This window comes from Ranitomeya imitator, chromosome 3 (genome assembly GCF_032444005.1).
Source record: "Ranitomeya imitator isolate aRanImi1 chromosome 3, aRanImi1.pri, whole genome shotgun sequence".
In the NCBI taxonomy this organism is placed as follows: domain Eukaryota; kingdom Metazoa; phylum Chordata; class Amphibia; order Anura; family Dendrobatidae; genus Ranitomeya; species Ranitomeya imitator.
Genome location: NC_091284.1, coordinates 500,679,786 through 500,703,089, shown reverse-complemented (window position 1 = coordinate 500,703,089; position 23,304 = coordinate 500,679,786). Strand labels below are relative to the sequence as shown.

General features: G+C 41.3%; 1 protein-coding gene across 1 annotated transcript in view; it reads left to right on the top strand.

Annotated features, from left to right (window-relative positions):
* The window catches only part of DMD (dystrophin), a 4,179,683-nt gene that overhangs the window by 1,847,162 nt on the left and 2,309,217 nt on the right, over window positions 1–23,304 (top strand). The window contains exons 40-41 of the mRNA XM_069757653.1: window positions 132–284; window positions 6,152–6,334. Of these exons, the coding sequence (XP_069613754.1) occupies window positions 132–284; window positions 6,152–6,334 (336 nt within the window). The remainder of the gene's footprint in view (window positions 1–131; window positions 285–6,151; window positions 6,335–23,304) is intronic.

Here is a 23,304-nt window from a genome sequence, read left to right as displayed (position 1 = left end):
ATTAGGTAGTAATTTCCGTAAAGGTTTTTTTTGTGTAGGAAAACATTATATTATTTTGTTAAATGAAGTACACTGTGAAGTATTCATGATTTAAAATTATACTGTGCTTTCATTATTTGTTTAACGAACAGGATTTAAGATCTCAAAGAAGGATAAAAGCATTGGATATTTCTCATCAGTGGTATCAGTACAAGAGACAATCTGATGATTTACTTAAATGTTTGGATGATATTGAAAAGAAAATTGCTAGTCTTCCAGAACCCAAAGATGAGCAGAAGCTAAAGGTACTCTCATATAGATGAATCTTTTGCACATTTATGGTGTGTCATTTTTCAGTACCATAATAAATTGTTAAATGCTAGCATGCTATAAATTCAATTAATGCATTGTAGAATATATATGATTTAGTGAAAACTGAAAATGATCTTACATATTTTTCTAATATGTTTTTAAATAGTTGTGTAAAATATGTATTAAAATATCTACATTTTTACTTTGTATGTTAAATGTTTACATTTTGTCCCATTGTTCCATGAAGTTGATCAGTTTACTTTGTTACTATATGCTTTAATAACATAGGTAAGGCTTAAAGGGCTTGGCCATTTTCTAAAACTGTTACTAATATTCCATAACTGGCACAGAACATTATATAACCCATATTCTATATACCAACTCTCCTTTTCAAACACCTTAACTGTCAATGGATAGTGAATATAAACACTGAAAATGGCAGTCCATAAAACTCAAGATGCCGGAATTCATGAACATGAATGCTTTCATGGCTGCATCTTCATCTGCACTGGCACTGAATGTGGAAAAACACATGCATATGCAAAGCAGCGTCTTCTGACCGTGTCTACCTGTGCGATGAATTCTGCTGTTCAGCACCCGCACAGAAAAAGATGCAAACTGACTAGCTCTTCTGTCCATACAATGGCTGCTGGCGGAGGAGCCTGTGACCAGAGCAGTCCATCAGCCTCCTCCAATAGCTAAACACCTCACATGGGAAATCTGTTTAATTGTTGGAGGAGGCTGAGAGACTGGTTTGGTCACCATAAGACATGTTATGGTTAGTTTAAAAGGTAAGTTGAACTAACAATAGAAAGTGGCTAACCCTTTTAAATTTATTTAATTTGTCAATGAATTATTTAGACTCTGATCTCATTGACACATGACACAGTCTGACTTTTGGGTATTTTTGCTTGTAAGGATAGTCAAAACTACCAGAAGTCAGGAAAAACCTGTTAGATCTAATTATAAGATAACATTGTTATAACAGTGCCTCAATCTTCTATAAAATTATAAATTAGTTAATTAAAATACTTATTTAAAGGGGATTTCTGGTCAAATAATGTCAGTGGGGTCTGATACACTGCACCTCCCGTGATCAGCTGTTACAAACTCTGGAATCTTTTGGATGTAAGCACTTGGAATGGAGCTACAGAGCACATCCCTATTCAATGAGTACTGGCTTTTCTGTGTTCTGCAAAACACATCATATCAAGCTGGAGCAAATAGCAACTGATTGATGTGAGTGCAAGGTGTATGATCTCCAGCAATTTTATATTTATGACCTCTCCATCAATATTATGTGAATGGACAACCCCTTAAATACTATTTCTATTGTAATTCTTTTACTAGTTTATAAGTACATTTAAAGCAAATCAGTCAGCAGGATTTCACCCCCAAACTATTTTTACAGTATGTGCATATAGATTTTTCAATGACAAGTCCTTTGCATGGCAAGACCATTCCTCTGTTGCTAAAAAGAATCAGTGTTTTACTTGATGTGCAAATGAAGCTGAAAAACTTTTGTAGATCCGAAGCTTCTGTCATTCCAGCTCTATTTTCCGCCTAATGCCGCCTCCTCCGCCTTTGACTAAAGGTACCTTCACATTAAGCGACGCTGCAGCGATACCGACAACGATCCGGATCGCTGCAGCGTCGCTGTTTGGTCGCTGGAGAGCTGTCACACAGACCGCTCTCCAGTGACCAACGATGCCGGTAACCAGGGTAAACATCGGGTAACTATGCGCAGGGCCGCGCTTAGTAACCCGATGTTTACCCTGGTTACCATCCTAAAAGTAAAAAAAAAAAAAACGCTACATACTTACCTACAGCCGTCTGTCCTCCAGCGCTGTGCTCTGCTCTCCTCCTGTACTGGCTGTGTGAGCACAGCGGCCGGAAAGCAGAGCGGTGACGTCACCGCTCTGCTTTCCGGCTGACCGACGCTCACAGCCAGTACAGGAGGAGTGCAGAGCACAGCGCTGGAGGATAGACGGCTGTAGGTAAGTATGTAGCGTTTTTTTTTACTTTTACGCTGGTAACCAGGGTAAACATCGGGTTACTAAGCGCGGCCCTGCGCTTAGTTACCCGATGTTTACCCTGGTTACCAGTGAAGACCTCGCTGGATCGGTGTCACACACGCCGATCCAGCGATGTCAGCAGGAGTCCAGCGACGAAATAAAGTTCTGGACTTTATTCAGCGACCAACGATCTCCCAGCAGGGGCTTGATCGTTGGTCGCTGTCACACATAACGATTTCATTAACGATATCGTTGCTACGTCACAAAAAGCAACGATATCGTTAACAATATCGTTATATGTGAAGGTACCTTAACAGGCTCTATGCTGATAAAAGAGCTGTGAGTCACGAAGGAGGAGACGATGGCACTAGGTAGGCAGCAGAGATGGAGTGAAAAAGGATTCAGATCTATAAGAGCTTGTCTGCCTCATTTACATATCAATTCAAATGCTAATTTCTCAGTAACAGAAAAATTTAATGGCCATATAAGGGTATTATTAGTGAACTTGTCTTTAAAGAGCTATATGCACATATAGTTGTGTTAAAAAGTTTACATACCCAGGCAGAATTTTTACTTTCTTGGCCTTTTTTCACAGAATATGAATGATAGCACTAAAACTTTTTCTTCACTCCTGGATAGTGGTTGGGTGAAGCCTTTTATTGTCAAACTATTATGTTTTCTCTTTTTAAATAATAGCAACCCAAAACATCCAAATGACCATGATCAAAAGTTCACTTACCCTGTTGATTTTTGCCTGATAACATGCACTGAAGCTGACACAAATAGGTTTGAATGGCTAATAAAGGTAACATCCTCACCTGTGACCTGTTTGCTTGTAGTGAGTGTGTGTGCATAAAAGCTGAGTGAGTTTCTGGGATCCACACAGACTCTTGCATCTTTCATCCAGCTACTGACATTTCTGGATTGTGAGTCATAGGGAAAGCAAAAGAATTGTCAATGGATCTTTGGGAAAAGGTAGTTGAACTGTATAAAACAGAAAAGGGATACAAAACACATAAAATGAATTGATAATGCCAGTGTTAGGGTTGGCGGAACGCACCGAATATATGTATTTATTAGTAGTAGTAGGTACGTTCGCAACCCGGCAACCACAGTGCAGGAAAGAACCTGCTGCTAAGTATGGCGGTACAATATAGTACTATAAACAAACTCTGTTACTTCACAGAGTCTGTTAGCAAAGAGAACGCTGTGCCCTGTTTAGCTCACAGAGGAACACAGCTACTTAGTAGAGCAGTTAGTGGTCATGCAGTCAAATGCAAACACACAGCTCCTCTCCAGTGGAGCTGGAATTCTAATGGCTATATGCCAGCCCTGAATCCACTCTCAAGAAACTCCTCGCCGGAGGTGCCAGCATTTTAGGGGCTTATTTCAGCCGGGTCCCTGAATACGCACACACGAAACTCCTCGCCGGAGGTGCCAGCATTCTAGGGGCTTATTTCAGCCGGGTCCCTGACAGCATACAAACACGACCACACTGGCGCTGAGCTCATACATAAATTGACACTAGCGCATGGCCGTGCGGTCATGTGAACCATTTATAGCTGCAGCATGTACAGGACCTTTCAAGAAGGACCAATGGAAGGCTGCCACAGAACTTGATCAGGTACAGGGCCTTCCTGGAGGACCAATGGAAGTGGCTGCAGTACCTGAGCGTGTGACCCTAGACCTCCACGGAGAGATCTTACCCTGGGCATGCTCAGTGTGTGCAAAGCAGGACTTAGTGCCAGAAAAGCCTGCTCACCGCAGACCAGTGCAGGGTACAATAGCAGAGCCTGGAGAGGCAGCAGTAACCCTTTGCACAGTATCAGATCCAATGAGACGCTGGGACCGATGTCTCCACTGAGAAGGCTCCACTGCTGCCGATGCAGAATGGGAGACCGCAGCCGACACGGCTCGAGATTCCCCCTGTGCAGTAGTGGGAACTTGAAATATATGACTCTCTGAAAACTAGCAGTGTGGTTGTTTCAAGATGCACTATAAGGAGGCACTTGAAGAAAAATGGGCTTCATGTTTGAGTCGCCAGAAGAAAGCCATTGCTGGTCAAAAGCCACAAAGTATCTCACCTACAATACGCAAAACAGCACAGAGACAAGCCTCAAAACTTCTGGAACAAGGTAATTTGTAGTGATGAGACCAAAATTGAACTTTTTGGCCACAAGCATAAACGTTACATTTGGAGAGAGGCCAACAAGGTCTATGATGAAGGGAACACCATTCCAACTGTAAAGCACGGAGGTGGATCTCTGATGTTTTTGGGATATGTGAGCTACAAAGACACAGGAAACTTTGTCATAGTTGAAGGAAAGATGAAAGCAGCATGTTATCAGCAAATACAGGAGGCAAATTTGCAATCCTCAGCCCAGAAGCTGCACATGGGACATACTTGGATGTTCCAACATGACACCGATCCAAAACACAAGGCCAAGTCGACCTGTCATTGGCTACAGCAGAACAAAGTGAAGATCCTGGGTGGCCATCTCAGTCTCCTAACCTCAATATCATTGAGCCACTCTGGGGAGATCTGAAGCGCACAGTTCATGCTAGACAGCCCATGAATTTACAAGAACTGGAGTTTTTTTTGCCAAGAAGAGTGGGCAGCTTTACCATCTAAGAAATTAAATAACTTCATTGACAACTACCACAACAGAATTCAAGCTCTCATAGATGTTACAGGGGTCAATACACAGTATTAAGAAATGGGGTATGTGCACTTTTGATCAGGGTCCTTTGGATGTTTTGGATTGTTATTATGATTTAAAAAGAGAAAACACAGTAGTTTAACAATAAATTGCTTCACCCAACCACTAACCATGAGTGGAGAAAAAGTTTTGGTGCTATCATTCATATTCTCTGAAAAAGGCCAAGAAAAAAACAATTCTGCCAGAGTAAGTAAACTTTTCAGCACAACTGTATATAATGTTCAGGATGTGAAACCCTGCTGACAGATCCTCTTAAATTTATTTTACATACCATTTTTGTTGTTAAACTTAAATTTATATTGTTCAGAGTCTGTAATTATTACCTATGAGACAATTGTTGGTATTATTTCAAAAGTATTGTGGTTTATAGCTGCATACAATACTGTTGAATATGTGGAGGCTATGATAGTAATATTATAATTATTAGCCATCTTTATTATATTAATAAAGTAGTTCTGATAGTTTAAGAGAATTGAGCATTAATTCATTAAGAATTAGACAAGGATAAAGATTAACACAGTAACTCAGTGTTTTATACTAGACCTGCAAAATGATCTCTTTGCAATATGTGAAACCTCTAAAATGTTGATATTGATAACAATATTGACTCATGTTATGTATCTTTGTTCCAGATGAACTAATGACTAACAGTACGTGGATGACTCTTTCTCATATTAGCACACTTCATTCATCAAACCATGTCCATATGTTACTGTCCAATCAATCCAAATTGTCAGCAGCATTCAATGAGTTCTGTTTCCTTTTTCTATTATTTTCAGCCATATCATTTTGCTTCATTATTGCTTTGGTTTGTCATTAAATAACAAAATAAGAAAATATATGAAAAATATATGGACTCTTATTTGATAGAGAAAATATAATATTTTTTTAAAATACGTATTTGGTTTAACTAGAAGCATATGGATGATATTTCAAGAATATATAAGGCACGATAAAGTCACATAACCATATTATATACGAATTAGTAAAATCTTAGTATATCATTTCATTATATCTCAAAATAAAGTCTAATAAGAAATAAGTGACAGAAGTATGCTGCTTCTTGTAATGTAAATTAATTAGACAGCTAACTACTCTGGGCCCTGTATTGGTTTTGCTCACTAGGAGATTGATGGAGAATTGGAGATGAAGAGAGAAGAATTGAATTCAGTACACAGGCAAGCTGAACGTTTGTCTAAGGATGGGGCTGCCAAAGCGGTGGAGCCAACACTGATCCATCTTAACAAACGCTGGCAAGAAATTGAGAGCAAATTTGCTCCATTCCGAAGACTACATTATGCAAAAATTGTGAGTTTTGTTTGCAAACCAGATAGTTTGCAACTAACCCAATTGTACTAACAATGGTCCTCTGAGGGTGCAGAAAGCTAAGTTAGTGATACTTCTGTGCAAGGTTATTCAGCATAGCACCTATGATTTACCACCTATAACCTAACTGACAATGTACACAAGTAGACTTTTCATTCATTTGTAGTTAACGCATGTTACATTTTTGTTGCTTCATTCATTTTACCATGACATTTCAAAAATTACAATTCATGTTTCCTCTCACTTACACCACAAATGCAGAAATAGAAATAGGGTTTCAGTTCTTCATTTCATGCAACTTTTATTTTCATGTATAAATAAATAAATATATATATATATATATATATATATTTATATATATATATATTTTTTTTTCTGCTAATAAGCAAAAATAAGCAATATTCAGTTTTTTCCCCCCATTGGTTTTGAACTTTGCTAATCTCTGGTAAAGTAGCTAAAGAGGTTCAATATGATATTGGTGGGGATCTGGCAGTTGAATGGGCGATAAACTGAAATACAGTGAAGCATCTGCTAAGCAATGTATGTGTTCTACTTTATACATAGCTTTTATCTGGCCACTCTTGGATCAGATACAGTGGGGCAAAAAAGTATTTAGTCAGTCAGCAATAGTGCAAGTTCCACCACTTAAAAAGATGAGAGGCGTCTGTAATTTACATCATAGGTAGACCTCAACTATGGGAGACAAACTGAGAAAAAAAAATCCAGAAAATCACATTGTCTGTTTTTTTAACATTTTATTTGCATATTATGGTGGAAAATAAGTATTTGGTCAGAAACAAACAATCAAGATTTCTGGCTCTCACAGACCTGTAACTTCTTCTTTAAGAGTCTCCTCTTTCCTCCACTCATTACCTGTAGTAATGGCACCTGTTTAAACGTGTTATCAGTATAAAAAGACACCTGAGCACACCCTCAAACAGTCTGACTCCAAACTCCACTATGGTGAAGACCAAAGAGCTGTCAAAGGACACCAGAAACAAAATTGGAGCCCTGCACCAGGCTGGGAAGACTGAATCTGCAATAGCCAACCAGCTTGGAGTGAAGAAATCAACAGTGGGAGCAATAATTAGAAAATGGAAGACATACAAGACCACTGATAATCTCCCTCGATCTGGGGCTCCACGCAAAATCCCACCCCGTGGGGTCAGAATGACCACAAGAACGGTGAGCAAAAATCCCAGAACCACGCGGGGGGACCTAGTGAATGAACTGCAGAGAGCTGGGACCAATGTAACAAGGCCTACCATAAGTAACACACTACGCCACCATGGACTCAGATCCTGCAGTGCCAGACGTGTCCCGCTGCTTAAGCCAGTACATGTCCGGGCCCGTCTGAAGTTTGCTAGAGAGCATTTGCATGATCCAGAGGAGTTTTGGGAGAATGTCCTATGGTCTGATGAAACCAAACTGGAACTGTTTGGTAGAAACACAACTTGTCGTGTTTGGAGGAAAGAGAATACTGAGTTGCATCCATCAAACACCATACCTACTGTAAAGCATGGTGGTGGAAACATCATGCTTTGGGGCTGTTTCTCTGCAAAGGGGCCAGGACGACTGATCCGGGTACATGAAAGAATGAATGGGGCCATATATTGTGAGATTTTGAGTGCAAACCTCCTTCCATCAGCAAGGGCATTGAAGATGAAACGTGGCTGGGTCTTTCAACATGACAATGATCCAAAGCACACCGCCAGGGCAACGAAGGAGTGGCTTCGTAAGAAGCATTTCAAGGTCCTGGAGTGGCCTAGCCAGTCTCCAGATCTCAACCCTATAGAAAACCTTTGGAGGGAGTTGAAAGTCCGTGTTGCCAAGCGAAAAGCCAAAAACATCACTGCTCTAGAGGAGATCTGCATGGAGGAATGGGCCAACATACCAACAACAGTGTGTGGCAACCTTGTGAAGACTTACAGAAAACGTTTGACCTCTGTCATTGCCAACAAAGGATATATTACAAAGTATTGAGATGAAATTTTGTTTCTGACCAAATACTTATTTTCCACCATAATATGCAAATAAAATGTTAAAAAGACAGACAATGTGACTTTCTAGATTTTTTTTTTCTCAGTTTGTCTACCATAGTTGAGGTCTACCTATGATGTAAATTACAGACGCTTCTCATCTTTTTAAGTGGTGGAACTTGCACTATTGCTGACTGACTAAATACTTTTTTGCCCCACTGTATAAGTTGATTGGTGAAGGTGTGGGGTGTTGGACCCCCACTGATCTCACATTGATGACGTACCCTGTGGATACGTGAATCTAGTGGATTAGAAGTCAATATGCTGGTCCCAGATTAAACCTCTAAGAAGTTAAAGTGATTGGGAGGTTTAAAGAGGTTCTCTAAGTATGAGATGAAATGGAGTGTCTGATATAATTCAAACTGCAGCCTGTCCTAGTCACATGTCAATATTGGCTGCAAACTGAAGACATACCGCTCCCGAGACCTGTGTCTCAACTGACAAGAGCTGTATCACACATGACTCAGTTAGTGGCCAGGAGCAGGACTGTCATATCAAGAAGAAGAAATATGTTTTTACACACATTATGCTTGACAAAAAGATCTCCTACTTTATCCTCCTACTCCTTCATCAGTTTCAGCTTTAAAGCAGTGCACAGAAAATGAATATACCCAACTAAAACACAAATAAACATTGATGTTGATGAAGTTGGAGATAACCCCCTGTGTGCTCATGGAGGAAGAGGTATATTTCTTAACATATGACAGTTGTGGTCTTGACTGCTAATTGAGGCTTTTGTGATCCAGCTTTTTTCAGTTGAGATAAAGCTCTGTATATCTTCAGTCTGAAAACCGTATTGACACATGACAAGTAGAGGCTGCAGTTTGAATTATATCAGGGTCGCCATTTTATCTAATTCTTTTAGAGCCACTTTAAGATAGGTTTTTTATTAGGCATCCATGGTTTAATAGAATAAAGCCCTCTGTTAATGCACCTCATCAATTATCCAGAAAGAGATGTTAGAAAGAATATCTCTTGCTCTGGCGGATCGGCAAGGTGTGTGCATTACATAGATAGATTGATTTTAATTCAGATTTTGCAATCCTGAATTTCTCCTGTGAAGGAAAATTGCACCCTTGCTGGGCTCTCCAGCAACAGGACAAGATTTAATAAGTTTATCATTATGTGAATCTGCAATGCAAAGTACCTAAGATTATTCAAAGCATACAGTCCATGAAACCTGAAATCTAATCATAGGTTTATTCCAGATAATTATTTTCAGTTGTAAGAGAATATTAAAGATAAGTACAAAAATATCATTGTTCTGAGCATTTACTAAAGAAGGCAAATGATGCATCAGAAATTTGTAACATTTCATGAGCTTTCTTCAATAAATCATATTGACTTAGACCTAAAAGTACAGAAGCCTATCAAGGAATAAGAGCATATGCTCAGCAAACTTTTGCAAATTCATGGAAATTGACAAAATTCTTGTCTACATTATTAACTACTTTCTGGTAGAACAACATGAGACTTTCAGAAAAGTTGATCACTTGACATGGATTTTTTTAATCAGTTGGATTGCAGACAAACTAGGATTTTAGAATTACTTTTTTAAATAAATGCGCTTTCAGACAAATATTTTTTGCTAGTACGTTAAAAAAACAAAACATATACTATAATTATATCAATTACCCTAATGTAAGATCAATTTCCATTTATGCAACTTTTTTCAACTTAGAAAATGAGCTAGAAAAAATTATTATTTCTCAACCCCACAATGGTGTGAATTTCTATGTCAGTACTAAATAAAGTGATTTTATGAAAACTCATGGATAAAAAAATGGAAAAAATAATGATTTTTTATAGTTAATATAAATAATGTTTTAAATATATTTGGACATTAATGCTTAGAATATTAAAGGTTCTAACATTTGGTCCACAAAATGTGATCAAAGAGGTAGTGTAATTGGTGGCCTATTAATTTAACATGAATGCATGCACTATATTTCTGCTGAAATGTAGAATTTTATAATAAAATATAAAATACACTTAACTATCTTCCATGTATCTCTACCTTTGCCCGCTGCTTGACTTTACAATGTACTGTATCAAAATACTACCAAAATGCAAACATTTGCCATACCAAAAATGTGTGTATGCCTCATCAAAGGCATGAATTTATACAGTACAAATCAAAAGTTTGGACACACCTTCTCATTTAAAGATTTTTCTGTATTTTCAGGACTATGAAAATTGTTCGTTCAGACTGAAGGCATCAAAACTATGAATTAACACATGCGGAATTATATACGTAATAAAAAAATGTTAAACAACTGAAATTATGTCTTATATTCTAGGTTCTTCAAAGTAGCCACCTTTTGCTTTGATGACTGCTTTGCACACTCTTGGCATTCTCTTGATGAGCTTCAAGAGGTAGTCACCGGGAATAGTCTTGTTGGCCCTTTTGCCTTCACTCTGCGGTCCAGCTCACCCCAAACCATCTCGATTGGGTTCAGGCTGGTGACTGTGGAGGCCAGGTCATCTGGCGTAGCACCCCATCACTCTCCTTCTTGGTCAAATAGCCCTTACACAGCCTGGAGGTGTGCTTGGGGTCATTGTCCTGTTGAAAAATAAATGATGTTCCAACTAAGCACAAACCAGATGGAATAGCATGCCGCTGCAAGATGCTATGGTAGCCATGCTGGATCACTATGTCCTCAATTTTGAATAAATCCCCAACAGTGTCACCATCAAAGCACCCCCACACATCACACTTCCTCCTCCATGCTTCACGGTGGGAACCAGGCATGTAGAGTCCATCCGTTCACCTTTTCTGCGTCGCACAAAGACACGGTGGTTGGAACCAAAGATCTCAAATTTGGACACATCAGACCACAGCACAGATTTCCAATGGTCAAATATCCATTCCTTGTGTTCTTTAGCCCAATCAAGTCTCTTCTGCTTGTTGTCTGTCCTTAGTAGTGGTTTCCTAGCAGCTATTTTATTATGAAGGCCTCCTGCACAAAGTCTCCTCTTAACAGTTGTTGTAGAGATGTGTCTGCTGCTAGAACTCTGTGTGGCATTGACCTGGTCTCTAATCTGAGCTGCTGTTATCCTGCAATTTTTGAGGCTGGTGACTCGGATAAACTTATCCTCAGAAGCAGAGGTGACTCTTGGTCTTCTTTTCCTGGGGCGGTCCTCATGTGAGCCAGTTTCTTTGTAGCACTTGATGATTTTTGTCACTGCACTTGGGGACACTTTCAAAGTTTTCCCAATTTTTCGGACTGACTGACCTTCATTTCTTAAAGTAATGATGGCCATTCGATTTTCTTTACTTAGCTACTTTTTTCTTGCCATAATACAAATTCTAACAGTCTACACAGCAGGACTGTCAGCTGTGTATCCACCAGACTTCTGAACAACACAACTGAAGATCCCAACCCCATTTATAAGGCAAGAAATATCACTTATTAAACCTGACAGGGCACACATGTGAAGTGAAAACCATTTCCGGTGACTACCTCTTGAAGCTCATCAAGAGAATGCCAAGAGTTTGCAAAGCAGTCATCAAAGTAAAATGGTGCTACTTTGAAGAACCAAGAATATAAGACATAATTTCAGTTGTTTCACACATTTTTGTCAAGTATATAAGTCCACATGTGTTAATTCATACTTTTGATGCCTTCTGTGTGAATGTGCAATTTTCATAGTCCTGAAAATACAGAAAAATCTTCAAATGAGATGGTGTGTCCAAACTTTTGGTCTGTACTGTAGATAGAATAAATCATATCATGTAATCCCTGGCTATTACATTATTTACATGGAAATTGACGTTCTTGCAATTTTACATGTTAAGTACAAGGTAAAAATAGAAAGTCACAAACTGTTGGTGTTTATATGTGTTTGGAAGAAGTAGCAGTTGAGAAGAAGGGTCAATGTCAAAAAAACAATATAAAATGTCCCCACGCCTTTTCCTGATATAATAAACTTGATAACAAGTGTCATGTTTAATAAAGATTTCAAGACAAAAGAATTTAGAAGAGTATCAGAGCTAAAAGAAAAGTGTCATTTTTACTCAAGATGTAAACTTTGATCTACTCTATGTACAAAATAATATCTTTATCAATCCTTCAATTTTCATTGAATTGCTTTCACCACTATCTGCAACAGTAAAGGTACCTTCACACTGAGCAACTTTAGAACGATAACGATAGCGATCCGTGACATTGCAGTGTCCTGGATAGCGATATAGTTGTGTTTGACACGCAGCAGCGTTCAGGATCCTGCTGACATCGCTGGTCGGAGCTAGAAGGCCAGAACTTTAATTCGTCGCTGGATAACCTGCTGACATCACTGATTCGGCGTGTGTGACGCCGATCCAGCGATGTGTTCACTTGTAACCATGGTAAACATCGGGTTACTATGCGCAGGGCCGCGCTTAGTAACCCGATATTTACCCTGGTTACCATTGTAAATGTAAAAAAAAAACACTACATACTTACATTCTGGTGTCTGTCGCGTCCCCCGGCGTCAGCTTCCCTGCACTTTGTCAGCGCCGGCCGTAAAGCAGAGCACAGTGGTGACGTCACCGCTCTACTTTACAGCCGGTGCTTACACAGTGTTTTTTTTTTTTTTACATTTACAATGGTAACCAGGGTAAACATTGGGTTACTAAGCGCGGCCCTGCGCTTAGTAAACCTATGTTTACCCTGGTTACCCAGGGACTTCGGCATCGTTGGTCGCTGGAGAGCTGTCTGTGTGACAGCTCTCCAGCGACCACACAACGACTAAACAGCGACGCTGCAGTGATCGGCATCGTTGTCTATATCGCTGCAGCGTCACTTAATGTGACGGTACCTTTACAGATATTTCATCTAAAAAAAAGTGCATATAAAATGCAACTTTACTTTCTGTGGCAGAATTAAAATGAGAACATGTTGTGTTCTGAACCAAAACCTTTGGGCTAATTCAGAAGGCTGTGTTATTGTTCTGTACAGGGATACTATGGAGACTGGGGAGCAACAGACAGCGTAGTAGGGGGTAATTTCTCACCCGATGACGCTGTGAGACCCACAACATTAAACAAGCTTTTGACAAGCTGCTGCAGAACCACGGGCCAATATAACCACAATAAAACTGTAGAATGATTTTTCTGCACTGCTGTTAGACTCCTATAGGAAGGATCCAGGACGTACGAAGATAGAAGCTGCAGTTTATTCTAGATGCATTTTGAAGTTATCAAACTAACTGTGGTTATCCTAAAGCAGTTTGATAACTTTGAAATGCAATAATAAAAAACCACAGCATTTTACTCTCCTGCGTCTTCAATTGTTCCTATGGGACTCCACCACCAGTACAGAAAAATCTCTCCTGTTGCCTCTATAGTTTGTCCTGTACAGCTTTGAGTAGTATAAAGACAACTCACTAGAAGTCTATGGGGCCAATTTACATTTTTATGTAAAGTTGTAGCTAAGATCATTAAACAAAGCAAAGAATAAAATTTGATACCTAAAACCTATCTCTAAACCGTTTGGCAAAAGGGCTTCTTGGGGACCTAGTACCAAGAGTATATGCCCCATCAACCCTCAACCAGCTATACTCCCACCTTTAACTTTTGATGTTTTATAGATGGAAGTTTAGTTTTGTTTTTTCAACCATTGAGATCCTATCTGCTGTTGTGTGCACTAAATAAGAGCTTTCTTTCATGTAGTAACTAGAGAAGCAGTGAATCATTTTGTTTTGGTAGGATCTGCTGATAATTTGATACTAATGGAGATCTCTTAACAGTCCTGTGGTGAAAAATCTCAAGGGAAATACCACATTTTGAAATTTCAACATGCTAATCTTTTTTGTCTTGTAAGATGTATGAAAAGATAATGCCAGGACATGCTACACTCTCTGATTGGAAAAAATAAATACCATGTGGAGCACACCTCTATGGTCAGGGAGTAACCTCATGGGGAAGCAGAGAAAAATAGATACTGTAATGTGCAGCTGACAGTTATAAAGATTATATATCTTGCTTTAGGCTTATTAATAAACCCAACTTTTTATTGTTCTAAGCTGTCAATTCTTAGAAAATAAAATCTGGTATCAGAACTGTTATGGTGGTCAACTTATTCACAAAACTAAAATGATCTAAAAAGAACTGCATTCCTGAAAGAAAATATAACAATAAACCTCTTTGAAATATACAATTTTAAGTTGTTTTATTTTTTATTCCATTTCCTACTAAAAATTGGCTTGAATAGTAGCAGTTATGTGGTTTCAATATGTGAACACACAGATATCACTGGTAAATTGGATACACATTCTGTAATGTTCTTATGATGCAGCTGAATAAGGTCAGTGCAAAGGCAGAAGGTATTGTCATGAAGACATAACAGTAGAACAGTGGCAGGCTTTGGAAATCTAATGACTAGCACTAGCAACTTAACAAGCAAAGAATAAATCATTTTTTTTTTACATTTTTCATCTATACTAAATATAATAATGTATTTCAGGAATTTTTTTTTAATTTGAAATACAGAAAGCATGACCTACAGACATTAATATAAAGCTCTGATGCCTTGCCATTATTTTCCTATCACACTTAATGATGACTACCTGTGGGGCAGGAGTAATATTGGTCGGCCCTTTATTAAAGTCAATTGGCTTCGTAGAACCAAGCTTTTTTATTAGTTGAAAACTGATACAGTTACTAAATACTAAGTTTCTAGGAAAATCAAAAACAAGGTTGGCACAAGGGCAGTACATACAATTCCCGTGAGATTTTTCTTGAATATTTAATGACTGTAAGCTCACTCTGGCTTCTGTATGGAAATAGAGATTACAACCGATGTAACAGCTGCGCTAGGCTACATTCCAAGCCTGTGTATAGTAAAAACTTTTGCCTTGGTCACTAGCAGATCCCGCGTCTGTTTGGCTGTGGATCTGCATTCATTGTAGTAATCAATCTTAGCAATGGGTCCTACAGAATGACATTGATCGTAGAGCTACAATAAATGTTTCTTGCCATCATCCATAATGGTTGTTATGTATAAATCACAATTTGGAAATGTTACCAGCATTGTTAAATCTACTTTTAGATGTGAGACAGATTCTGAAAATATTTTATTTGACTATAAAAGTGATTTAACTTTTACTTTCCAAAAGACAAACTAAGACCTAGCAGTGCTCATTCTTGTAATGCTCCTTCCATTAAATTACTAACTAAACCCTTCAACTGCCCATAAAAGTAGAAATATATTGTATTAGAAGTATGAAACACTCATTTAACATGAATAGGCCAACATGGCAAAACATTTTTAAGTATTGCTGATATTCTTTAAAAAGCTTTTAAAAAGTATATGCTTCTGGCTAAAGGATATTTTACAAGAGTGAAAATTATGTATGTCCACTAATCTCAAGGCATGGCTTTGAGGAGGAAAGGGCACTGCATACAAATTTACTGTCCAGGGAGGAACCTTTTTATTTGATTGACCAGAATGGCATCTAAGGGTATTGTTTCTCCTTGTGGAGAGTGACATGCCTTGTTCAGCATGCCAATGTGAGGAGGCTTATAAGCCATTCAGTGCGCCTTCATTCATTCAGAGAGGGAGAGGATTTGAACACTAGTGCCACCTATTTGAAGTATCCAAGAAGTATCGTTTCTCCATGCAGAGATCGACATGCTAAGCATGCCGAGATGAGGAGATTTAAAGCCGCAATGCTCCTCTGGGTAATATGCTAATTATGCAAATTGTCTCTTCAGAGAGGAAGAGAGCTAGAACTCTAGTGCCACCCATTGGAAGGTAGCAATCCTACAAGTCAATGTTGACTCTTTAACGAGCCTTGTCACATGACTTAGGATAAAAGTCAGAACAGAATATCAGTTTGCAAAGATGTTATCCTAATAGGGATGAGCAAACACCAAAATGCTCGGATTGCTTATTGCTCAAACCGAGCAATTTCTAATAATCGCATGCTCGATTCGAGTAATGAGTATGAGAGTCAATGGGAAAGCCAAGTTTTTTCCAGCAGACCCTACAAACAGGTCTGGGGGCAGTGAAAATGTTAAAATGGATAGTAAAAGTGCTGAATGAAAAGAGAACAGCTTGGGGAAGACCCCTGGAAGCATCTCTGACTCTCAGATCACTGCTGATAACAATGGTGTCACACTTTTACTCCCATTTAAGCCATGACAATAAAACATTCCAATTCAACAAGAAATTGCATTTTACAGGAATAAAAATGTTAAGAGACATTTTTGCTGTATAATGACTTGTATATAAGGCAAAATTTAAAAAGGATTAAAAAAAATGAAAGCAAATCAAAATTAATTTTTGTAATAACAAATAGGAAATTTTAGTGTCATTTATGAAGGAAGCAAGAATTGCCATAATAAGGGACTCAGATACACCCTGTACTAGACATAAAGGAAGGCCTCATACACATTCTGTTCAAATTGTCATGTATTGGTACTCCTTGACTCATAAAGACTATGCACTTTTGAGGGTTGTATATCAAGAAATTGTACTCCACACCTTGGAATAGTCTACGGGTGAGCAATATAATATTGATAAGGGTATGTGCACATGTTGAGTAAAATTTGCGCACTATTTGAGCATCTCTTCACAGGAAAAATGCATCTGCAAATGCGCCCTTTTTTGACGTGGAGTTCCAGCTCGTGATGATGTCACACACCAGTCTTTGAGCTGGCAGTTGCATGGGCTGCTGCAGCACAGCCAGAGCACGACAGCTGTAGCTGAATTGAGGAAATGGGTGCTGACGCAGAATACATTGACCAGAAACTCTGGCAAATATGGGTATGTTTTCCGAAACCGCTGAACTACCAAGTTGACCACATATGCCAAGCATGGAAGGTGTGCGTGCTTGACAAGCTTCACAGCCATTACCAGGTTGTACCCATTATCACACACGACCATGGTTGGTTGGAGGTTCAGCGGCAAAATACACAGAACAGTCTGTTCTGTTTTTTCTTTAAGTAACTGTGCCATGGTGTATGGGTTATCTCCTAGATAAATTAGCTTCAGCGGAGCTGGTTGCTGCTTCGCTGAGACAGTACTTCAGAGCTTCCAGCTTCTGGCTGATGTGGATGACGTGCTCTGAGATGTCACTTTTGAGATGGAGGATGAGGAGGAGCAGGAGGGGATATAGGAAATACTGTAGGAGGTAGACAAAACCCTGATAGAATTAGGGCCAGCAGTCCTTGGCATCGGGAGCAAATTTGCCATGCCAGGGTGTGACTTCAACCTTCCCAATATTTACCTAGTGTGCCATCAGGGAAATTTAGCATCCCAGCCCACAAGAACTCGTTCACATGTTGGTTGCTAAGTGGACAATGCCAGTAAGTACATTGGTATGGGTTCGCATGATGTTCACAGACAGTTGGTGGTTCAAGGCGGGGAAGCCACACCATTAGAAACAGTGTTGGCTGAGGTTCCGAGGAACGGCTGCCGCGATAAGTCAGCAGAAACCATCTGTGTCCAGCAGACTAAATAGCAACATTTCTATGGCAAGCACTTTGGAAATGTGCCCATTTAGCATTTGGGCCTGTGGGTGGCTTGGAACTTTCTTTTTTCTTCCAAGGCCTGGTGTATGGACAGCTGAATGCTGGGCTGGAACAAGGATTTGGAAGTGCTTTATGATGGAGAGTCCAAATGTGCAAGGATAGCTGAAGGGAAGGAGGCATCTGTGCCAGTGTTTCAGACAAGGGATTGGGAAGGACCTAGCATAGGGGAAGAGGCAGTGCTGTCACCCGATGACATAAACCATGGACCCAGGTGTTCAGCCCACTGAGTCAAGTGATTAGATGACAAGGGTCTGATCATGCTGGTAGTGGTTAGATTCTTAGTAGTCAGGCTCCTGCTGATCTTTGCATTGCACAGGTTGCAAATGGCCATTTTGTTTGTCTTAGAACTCTCTTTAAAAAAGTCCCAGACTGGGAAACACCTAATTCTTTGATGGAGAAATTCTGGAATGTCGGTGTTTTGCAGAACAGTTGCCAGACCTCCCTCAGGTCACCACACTGCCTCTTCATGTTTTTTTTTTTGCTGCTGACCTCTCCTCCTTAGCTCTGCTGGCCTTGACCAGCTTCCCAGGTTGGGTCAGTGACTCCGTCAACCACCACCTCGTCTCCACCACTGCACCATGGTTTTCGTGACTTCATGACATAACAACAAGACTTAGTGGAAACTCTGACTCATCATCATCGTCTTCCTTATCCCAAATTTGCCATTCCCCACCATCACCAGATGGCCAGCCAATCACAGTAATGCCTCAACCAACTTTGCTACGGCATTACAGTGACTCACAGGTAATCTCCGTAACAGGTGCCAAAGAAGTGGGGCAGGGATTTGAGTTTTACATTATTCACCTAGTAACGAGCACATCCAAGCACCATGATACTCAAGTGATAACTGAGTACTACCAAGCACGTTTACTCATCCCTATATCTTAAATCATATGGCAAGGCTCATTAAAGGGTCAATAACAACTTTTAAGATTACTACTTCCAATAGACTAACAGAACAGCTCACCACATGTGCATCAATAACATTCTGGGAGCTCAACCGCCTAAGCAGGCATGAAGAAAAGGTCAGCACTCTGTCCTTCAAGATGAACTCTTGTTTTTTATTCAGAAAATCATACACTGACAACATTTTTTTAAAAATTACTTAATTAGAGATAATCAAAAATGCACAGCTATGGTTAAGAAATTACTATTCTGAAATGCGTAAGAAAATGTTCTGATACATATGTTTAAATGTTGCCCATGCATAAACTTTTTGGAATAAAGAAAAAGAGTTCATCCTGGATGATGGAGTGCTGATCTTTTCGTGAGTTGCACTACTTCCAATAGGTGGCAATCGAGTTCAAGTCCTCTTCCTGTTTGAAGAGGCAATTTGCATATTTTTTGACCAGAACAGAAATGCTAATTTTCTGTCATAGAAGATAGAATACTTTAAAATTAGTTACATTATTGGTTAGTTGGTAGTCACAATAGTTAGTTCCCCAGTACTGTTTCCTCATACATGCCCCTAATTCCACTGTCCTGTTTCCTCATACATGCTCCCATCTCCCCCTTTGCTCTTCATTTTGTGTCCTCAAATCTCCCCCACACATTAAATCCCTCCATCCTTACCCCAAATCTCCCCACACACATTAAATAACCCCATCTCCACTCCTAATCTCCTTCCACACATTAAACACACTGTTACGGTTGGCAGAACGCACCGAATATACTTATTAGGTGAGATAGGTGCATTCGCAACCCGGGATCCACCGTGCACGAAAGAACCTGCTGCTAAGTTAGGCGGTGAAGTAAATTAGTATAAACGAACTCTGTTACTTCACAGAGCCTGAAGTAAAGAGAATGCTGTGCCCTGTTTAGCTCACAGGGGACACAGCTACTGAGTAGAGCCGACAGTGGTCATGCAGTCCAAACAAAACACGCTGCTCCTCTCCGGTGGAGCCAGAATTCTAATGGCTATTAGCCAGCCCTGACTTCACTCATAAGAAACTCCACGCCGGAGGTGCCAGCATTCTAGGGGCTTATTTCAGCCGGGTCCCTGACTGCATACACACAAAAACTCCTCGCCAGAGGTGCCAGCATTCTAGGGGCTTATTTCAGCCGGGTCCCTGACCACACACATGACTACACTGGCACTGAGCTCGAACATATTTGATACTAGCGCATGGCCGTGCAGTCATGAGAACCTTTTATAGCTGCAGCAACTTCAGGACCTTCCGAGAAGGACCAATGGATGGCTGCCACAAAACTTGATCAGGTACAGGGCCTTCCTGGAGGACCAATGGAAGTTGCTGCAGTACCTGAGCATGTGACTATAGACCTCCACTGAGAGATCTTACCCTGGGCATGCTCAGTGTGTGCAAAGCAGGACTTAGTCCCAGAAAAGCCTGCTCGCCGCAGACCAGTGCAGGGTACAATGGCAGAGCCTGGAGAGGCAGAAGTAACCCTTTGCACAGTATCAGATTCAATGAGATGCTGGGACCGACGTCTCCGCTGCGCAGGCTCCACTGTGGCCGATGAAGAATGGGAGACCGCAGCAGACATGGTTCGAGATTCCCCCTGTGCAGCGGCGGGAACTCGACTCCTAACATTATCCCCCTCCTAGGGCCCTCCTCCTTGAGCCTCGCTATGATCAAAAGCTGCAATGAGCAGCTGAGCCCGAATGTGCTCCACTGGTTCCCAGGTTCTGTCCTCTGGGCCGTGACCCTTCCAGTCCACCAGATAAAATTTCTTGCCACGTACCACCTTGCACCCTACGATAGCATTCACCTCAAACTCATCCGTGGATGAATCCGACGTCCCGGCAGATGACTCGGAAAACGGGGACAAATGGACGGGCTTTAAGAGAGAAATGTGGAAGGTGTTGGTGATACCAAGGCGCGGAGGAATGGCCAAACAGTAGACCACAGGGTTGACTTCTTCCAGAACCTTGAATGGGCCAATGTAGTGAGGCGCAAACTTAGTGGACTCAACTCGCAGCCTAATGTTACGAGCGGAGAGCTACACTAAGTCATGAGGAGCAAAGGTTGGAGCGGGGCTCCGGTGTGTATCAGCAGAAACCCTCATTCTCTCCTTGGAGGCCTGGATGGCATCCTGTGTGAGGTCCCAAATGTCACATGCCTCCACTGCCCAGTCTGCCACCCTAGAATTGGTGGATGACACGGGCATGGGCACAGGGACACGTGGATGCTGGCCGTAATTAAGGAGAAAAGGGGTCTGCCCAGTGGAATCGGCTATGGCATTGTTCAAGGCAAATTCCACCCAAGGTAGCAAAGATGCCCAGTCATCCTGCCTAGCAGAGACAAAATGTCACAAGTATGTCATCAGAGTCTGGTTGGTCTTCTCTACCAACCCATTCGTCTCAGGATGATATGCAGAGGAGAGATTCAACTCTATGCTGAGTAAACGGCAGAGCTCTCTCCAAAACCGGAGACCCCGGTTGCTGAAAATTTTATCAGGCATTCCATGTACAGTAAATGGAAAATATCTTTTATGAACAACGCCAAGGCCCGTGCAGAAGGTAACCGTGGAAGCGGCACAAAGTGCACCATTTTAGAAAAATGATCGGTGACAACCCAGATAACAGTGCAGCTACGAGACTTGGGTAAGCCCACCACAAAGTCCATCCTGACCATTTCCCAGGACCTGTCTGCCAGCGGTAGGGGGTAAAGCAACCCAGCAGGCCGTTGCCGAGGAGACTGATTCTGGGCGCAGGAAACGCATGCCCGAATATAGTCCCCGACATCACGGGCCATATGCGGCCACCAGTACGTTCTCGCCAAAAGCTCAGATGTCCTTTTGGTCCCAAAATACCCACCCACTCTGGACGAGTGAGACCAAGCGAGAACCTCTGGTCGCAAATTCGCTGGCACAAAAGTCTTGCCCGGGGGCACAGACTCTAGCGAAACCGGAGCTGCAGTTCTCAGGCTCTCAGAAGGGACAATAAGCTGAGGCTCCTCCTCCTCAGCTGACACTACGGAGCGGGAAAGAGCGTCAGCATGAATGTTCTTCTCCTGGAAAGAAAATGAAGAGTAAAATAAAACCGGGAGAAGAACAGGGACTATCTAGCCTGGCGAGAATTCAGCCACTGGGCCGTCTGTAGATATAAAAAGTTCTTGTGGTCAGTGAAAACCTGGAAGGGAAAGCGAGCTCCCTCCAAGAGGTGTCTCCACTCTGAGAAAGCCAACTTCATGGCTAGCAACTCCCTGTCCCCGATGGAATAATTCCTCTCCGCCGGTGTGAAGGTCTTGGAGAAGAAGCAAGGATGCTTCCGACCTTGAGCATCCTTTTGGAAAAGGACTGCTCCAGCACCAAAAGATGAGGCATCCACCTCCATGATAAATGGCTTATCTACATCGAGGCAATGTTGAATGGGAGCGCTAGCGAAGAGTGACTTAACCCAGAGAAAGGCCTTGGAGACATCCTCCGACCACAACTTGGGATTTGCTCCCTTCTTGGTAAGGGCAACCACGGGAGCTACCAAAGTTGAGAAGTGTGGGATGAACTGACGATAGTAATTAATGAACCCCATAAAGTGCTGCACCGCTTTAAGTGAATGGGTTCCTGCCAGTACATCACAGCCTGTAGCTTGGCAGTATCCATAGCCAAACCCTGGGCAGAGATGTTATAACCAAGGAAAGGCAAGGACTCCTGCTCAAACACACACTTCTCCAACTTGGCGTAGAGGGAGTTTGCCTGTAAGAGGTCGAAGACTTTGCGAACATCTCTCCGATGGGAGTCAATATCTTTGAGAGTAGATGAGAATATCATCCAGATAGTCTACGACCGAGGTGGTGAGTATATCCCGGAAGATGTCGTTCGCAAAGTCTTGGAAAACGGCTGGGGCATTACAGAGCCCAAAAGGCATCACCAGATATTCATAATGCCCATCCCTGGTTTTAAAAGTCGTCTTCCATTTGTCCCCCTCACGGATGCGAATCAGGTTGTAAGCACTCCTCAGATCTAATTTTGTAAATACCCTTGCTCCCAGTAGCCTATCAAAAAGCTCAGATATCAGGGGTAATGGGTACTTGTTCTTAACGGTGATGGCGTTAAGACCCCTGTAGTCTATGCATGGACGTACGTCTCCACTCTTCTTCTGCATGAAGAAGAGCCCAGCCCCTGCAGGTGACACTGACTTCCTAATGAATCCTCTTGCCAGATTCTCTTGGATGTACTGAGACATTGCCTCGGTCTCCGGGAGAGATAACGGATAGACTCGACCCCGGGGAGGCTCAGCACCAGGCAAGAGGTCAATAGGACAGTCATAGGGGCGGTGAGGCGGAAGGGTCTCCGCAGCCCTTTTGGAGTACACGTCTGCATAGGGCCAATAGTGCTTGGGGAGAGAGGAAAGATCTGTGAGTACCTCTGTCGTAGCAACCTGAACGCACTCCCTCTGACATCTACTCTGACAGGATTTACTCCATCCCAAAATT